The 5536-nt window shown below is 48.7% G+C and overlaps 1 protein-coding gene across 1 annotated transcript in view; it reads right to left on the bottom strand.

Moving 5' to 3' along the window:
* Window positions 1–5536, bottom strand: part of GUCY2F (guanylate cyclase 2F, retinal) — a 78359-nt gene that overhangs the window by 52054 nt on the left and 20769 nt on the right. The window contains exon 4 of the mRNA XM_019525671.1: window positions 4088–4172. Within this exon, the coding sequence (XP_019381216.1) occupies window positions 4088–4172 (85 nt within the window). The remainder of the gene's footprint in view (window positions 1–4087; window positions 4173–5536) is intronic.

Raw genomic sequence — 5536 nt, forward strand, 5'->3', positions numbered from 1 at the left:
ACAGCCAACACTGATGCTGTCAGTAGGGCTGGTGCTCCCCCCGACAGGGCCGCTGGTGGCGGCTTCTACAGGTGCCCCCCCAGATTCAGGAGGCCCCCCCAGTCACTCATGACCATAGCATCATGTGTATTAAGCCCTTACATGTTTAAAAATGGCCATGGGGTGCTTTAACTAAACCTCATTAAATGAGGTTTAGATAAAGTGTGCTGCAGCCATTTTTAAACATGTGAGAGCTTTATGCACATCATGCTGCAGTGTTTTAATTAGAGGGCTGCCTGGGAACCACTCTAATTAAAATGCTCCCCTCCCACCTCTGGGCATGTGTATAGGCAACCCTAGTGTCAGGGTACTGTTACAGCACCTCATGGGACAGCTGCCCTGAGATAGCTGTCTGTTTTAGCTCCTAGTAGTGTCAGTGTGATGTTGTAGTCGTGATGGCCCAGAAATGGTGCGAGAGACAAGGATTTCTTACGGTGCTATCTTTTATTGGACCAACTATGCCATTGAGATAAAATTAAACAAGCTTCTGAATGCAAGACATTGAATGTGAGACCTGAAAAAAAATGTCTTACATTCGAAAGCCTCTCTAACTTTAGTCCCAATGACATAGTTGATCCAGTAAAAGATATCATCCTAAGACATCCTTGCTTCTTGATAGATCCTAGTGTAATTTATATTGATGTGTAAAACCAATGCAAATGACATTGATATGGATCTCACATGTCCAGGTCCTGGGGGAACTGAGGTCCAGGTCAGTGATTCAAGTTCCTATTGATTTCATCTGAGTCAAGCTCAGACACTCGGTAAAAAAAGCATGTGATTTGGCAACGGGCATTCGGCTTGTTAGCAAAAGTACTTACTGACAGGCCCTTTCAGAGAAGAACATACAAACAGCTTGGCAGGTGTTTTCTGGACTGATGTAAAAAGACAACCTGCCAGCATCCTGTCTGTGCTTCTGGGAACTGCTGAGTATCTGGGGAGAGTCAAGCTCCGATAACATTTCCCAGCTGGTCCCAGTTTAATCCAAGAGCCAGCAAATCAAATCACTGAAATGAATGGAGCTGACTCCACTTGACACCATGGTTGAACTTGGCACTGACTTTCTGCAGAGTTTCCCTGTTCCATCAGCTGCTCTGGATTCAGAGGGTTTGTTTCAGAGGGAGGTGGAAATCAGGCAAAGGAAATCCAAGACTGCAACTTCCACTTGCTACTACTTCATGCTCCTTTAAGACTTGCTTCGACTTGTGCCATGAAGTTTGCATCCACTGTTTATATATCGCTTCTGGCTTTGCCCCCCGAGCTCTGTGAAGTGATTGGATTGTAAAGCATCTTCTGTAGAGCTAGAAGAGCGGGGGCATGGCAAGAACAGAAATGAAAAGGCATTTTTAAGAGTTACGTATTAATGCTTAGACCGCAACGTATTTTTGTCTGACACCCACGTATGCAAGGAAGTCTTTGTTCTTCACGTACATGTTCCATCGGGGTATCAGTTAATCTAAGGATGCATGGGCTACACCTACTGAGCTGTCTCCACTGACCTCCATGGGGCTCAGCTGGTTCCCGCAACCTGGGGAGCCAGCCCTCCGAGGACTTAGACACGTGACATGTTTACTCTGGTGTAACCTGCCTTTACACCTGTGTAAAGACTAAGTGGACACATAAGGCTAAATCCTCTTTCACCTTTGTGCACCTTAGTGGCACTTTTGTAGCAATGTCAGTGCCGTTTTTGGCATTCGCTGGTAGCTGAAGTCTATTTCTACCCCGGTAGCATAGGATCATCCAGGCCCCTGCTGGAAGGAGGGGATGAGAAGAGCCCACCCACCTTTTCCCATAGAATAGTAGTCCACACACTTTCCTGCCTTGAGCAGGGGTCTTTTCTGCATCTTGTATTCAATATTCATTAGATTGCATAGATTTCATAGACATTAGGGCTGGAAGGGACCTAGGAAGATCATCGAGTCCAGCCCCCTGCCCAAAGGGCAGGAAGTTAGCTGGGGTCATAGATTGAATGAGTAATATTCATTAGACTGGATCAACAGCAGTGGGGTCAGAGGCCGGGGTCAGGGTCCAGCTCCCTTCCCCTCCAGGGCAGCATCAAAGATAAAAAAAGATACCCTGGAGATCTTTAAAAAAATATCTTGACATGCATCTTGCTGGGGTCATCTGACCCTAGCAGTTTTTCCTGCCCAAGTGCAGGGGGGCTGGACCCGATAATCTCGTGAGGTCCCTACCAGCCCCTAACATCTATGAATCTATGAATCAGTCCATACTCTCTCACACACCACAGGTTGAGTCTTTGTGTTCATATACTCCCCTCCTTCGTGTTAGATCATCATCTCCTTCAGACTGTTGACTTTGGGGTTGAAAGTTCATCGTGACTCATAAGTGGACTTACAAAAACAAGGTCTGGTACCTCTGGGAACAGCCTCCGCTAGAAGCAGTCAGCGAGCCTTGCTCTTATTTATACAGCTTAGTGGCTTGGAGACAGAGAGAGAGCAGGGGTTTTTTTAGTCAGGAAGGATTAAGGCAAAGTCCTTGGATCCTGCAGCTGGAAAGGGTCCAGAGGCAGCAGTGTGCTCGGGCAGAGGAGCAGGTTAGGATGCTACTCAATGCCAGGCACCCTGGGTTGGTGTGGGCAGCATGGGCTATTGCACTTGGGAGAAAGATCAAAAATTCAAGAGATGCTTCTAATTGGGGGTCCAGGGCTGGCCTAGGTTGGGAGGAAGAATCTATCCAGCATACCTTGAATATTTGGCTCCAGGCCTCAGTGATTGGTATTTATCCATTGCCATTTATTAGGTATGGTTGGAAAGGAGAACAAGCCTTTTACGGCGTCATGACTGTGTCTGTGGTGATCAGCATGCTAGCGTCTGACCCTACGTGCACCCTGGAGCTGGTTTGCTGAGGCTGACCACACGTTTCTCCCATGGGGCCTGGGGCATCAAGTACCAAACAGGAGCCCTTCCTACCCCTTCTTCACTTAAATGATTTGGGGGTGGAAGTCCTGCTGTTGACTCCTCCATCCATCTTTCACGCTCTCCTTGTTACCTGTTTAGCTGTAGTCATTGATAAAAATAACAGAGCTAGCTGGAAGCAGAGAGAGCTGGGAAAATAGACTGGATTGAAGCACACCCATAGCAACTGAAGGCCCCTATTCAGAGACGTTAGCAGCCAGGGTCTGCACCCTGGACTGGAGCAGCAGCAAGGCCAGCCTGGCAGGGACAGCAGCTGCATTTTCCATCCTCCTCCTCTCAGTGGGTGCCTGGGACAGGTGCCCTGGTTGCCCACAACGTGGCTTGCTACTACCCCTAGTTCTTCCACCATTGAAATCAATGGCAAGGCTCCTATTGAAGTCAGCAATCCAGGATAAGCCCTTAAAGGCGTATACAGTGGCTGCCATGAAAATGGTTGTATTTCATGTTCTTTGAAAGGAACGGAGATGGAGCTCAGGGGGCAGGATTCAGCCCTAGTTACCAGAATAGGGGATGTGAAAATTTCTGTACAGGAGCAGGCCAGTGCTCCTTTAGAAACCCTGAGAATACCAGTAGCTGATGCTTCAGGGAAGAAACCCAGTACAGAACAACGTGGAATAAGCAGAATAGCATTTAGCATGGAAGAGCCTATAATCAGCACCGCACCGTTTGCAGTCTCCTCTACCTGAATAAGAGAAACAACTGCATACTTAGCACTTCCGCAGAACTAGTCACCTTCTGGGCACTTTAGAGTCATCAGCCAATTAATCCGCACAAAATCCCTGTGGGTGGATCAGTCACAGCCTAGCTATTGTACAAAACCCGGAGTGGATTAGTGCAACTCTGGGTCCTACTCAGGACGTTACACAATCCGTGTAGCGCCATGTTGTTCACGGAGCTGTGTGCAGCCGACAGTATTTGATCTGCGCTGTCTGCATGGAGAGGTCTGGGGCAGCTGGAGAGCAGATGCGGAGCGGTGGGGAACGTAATAGAGATCTGGCCCATTGCAGGAAGCTTCTGAGTGGCCTCAGGGCTACTGATGAAACTCTACCCCGAAACAGGAAAGAAGGGCAAACAAGCAAGCATGCAATCAAAAATATTACGGCAGTGATCACCTGATGAGATGAGCAAGACCTGCACCACACAGCACCAGGATAATTATCAGTACCAGTCCCAGCATCACCATCATAGGTTCAATACCTACGTGGAAGGGAGAAAACAGATCAGAAAGAGTGTCGATTTTAGGAGATAGACAATGACATGACCCCTGCCTCCATGCTAGTGTTACAAAGCCGAGCACCCAAAAATGAGGGGCTGCCTTTTGGTGTTAATTTGGCCTTCTCGCATACATTAGGACAGGCTTGTCCAACTGGCAGCCTACAGGCTGCATGCAGCCTCTGAGGACTTAACTCACAGCCCATGGTCTCCCTCCTGGGTACCACTCCCAAGATCACTCCTGCTGCTGCTGGCACTAGTTTCTCTGGGCTCCCATTACTTCCTTCAGCTACTGCTTCCTACCCCTGCCCTTAGAGGTGAGGCACAGCATCCCTGGGACCTGGGGGAGCCCTTGGATGTGCAGCCTCTGGCCACTCACAAGAGGGACAGCCCTGAATAAGGACATGCCCTGGAATTACATCACCACATCCTGCTTTTGTCATTGGACCCCTACTTCATTCAGTGCACCAGATGTGCAGGAAAAAGTGTGTGACCACGTGCATAAAGGTAGTATCATAATGTGGATGGATTAAGAGACAGAATGAGGGCTGCACCATCAGCTTTTATTCTCTCACTCGGAGTGCAACCATTTTCTGATGCCGCTTTTAATCCCTTCCCTAAACTTTTATGAAGAAAAAAAATCCTAGAAACTACAATGCAAAATTTTCAGCCCATGGACTCCCACTGACTGCCACATTGGTCATCAGAAGGGCTGGGACCTCTAGATCCATAGTGTTACTTGGTGAGCGAGACAACAGAGTATCTGGCAGCAGTAGAAGGTTGTTATCTACCATGCATATCTCTCAGTAGAAAGGATGGAGCTCCATACGTTGCCAGGATGTTTCATAGCTATGTCCCAGACGGCAAATGAAGGGTGAGACTAGGACCTAGAGGGTTTAGTTCTGGTGTCTGTTGTGCCCTCCTTCTGCCTTACCTCCCCTAATCATCCCCTGGCTCCCCTCTGCCATTACCCCTTCCTAGTATCTGCCCATCAGCCCCTGTCGCTGCCCACCTACTTCTTCTGTCCTTTCTCCATCTCTTACTTATGTTCTCCCACTGTGTTGCTATCTTCATCTTCTCCTACTCTCCTGCACTTCCCAATGAACTCCTCTCTGTTTTCAGGCTCCCCCCCACCCCCTGCAGCTTCCCAGCTCCTACTAGCTGCCCTGCCACCTGCTGCTTTTCCTGTGAGTTTTTGCTGTCCATCTCTCTGTTTTCACACTTCCTCCACACCTCTTGTAATCCTCCCCTTCCCCCCACCCCCTGCAGCTTCCCAACTCTTCTTAGCTGTCCTGGAGTCTTTCTCCAGCTTCCAGCACCCACTGCCACTCCCCTGCAACTTCTCTAGC

This window comes from Gavialis gangeticus, unplaced genomic scaffold (genome assembly GCF_001723915.1).
Source record: "Gavialis gangeticus isolate Ggan-Ray unplaced genomic scaffold, GavGan_comp1, whole genome shotgun sequence".
In the NCBI taxonomy this organism is placed as follows: domain Eukaryota; kingdom Metazoa; phylum Chordata; order Crocodylia; family Gavialidae; genus Gavialis; species Gavialis gangeticus.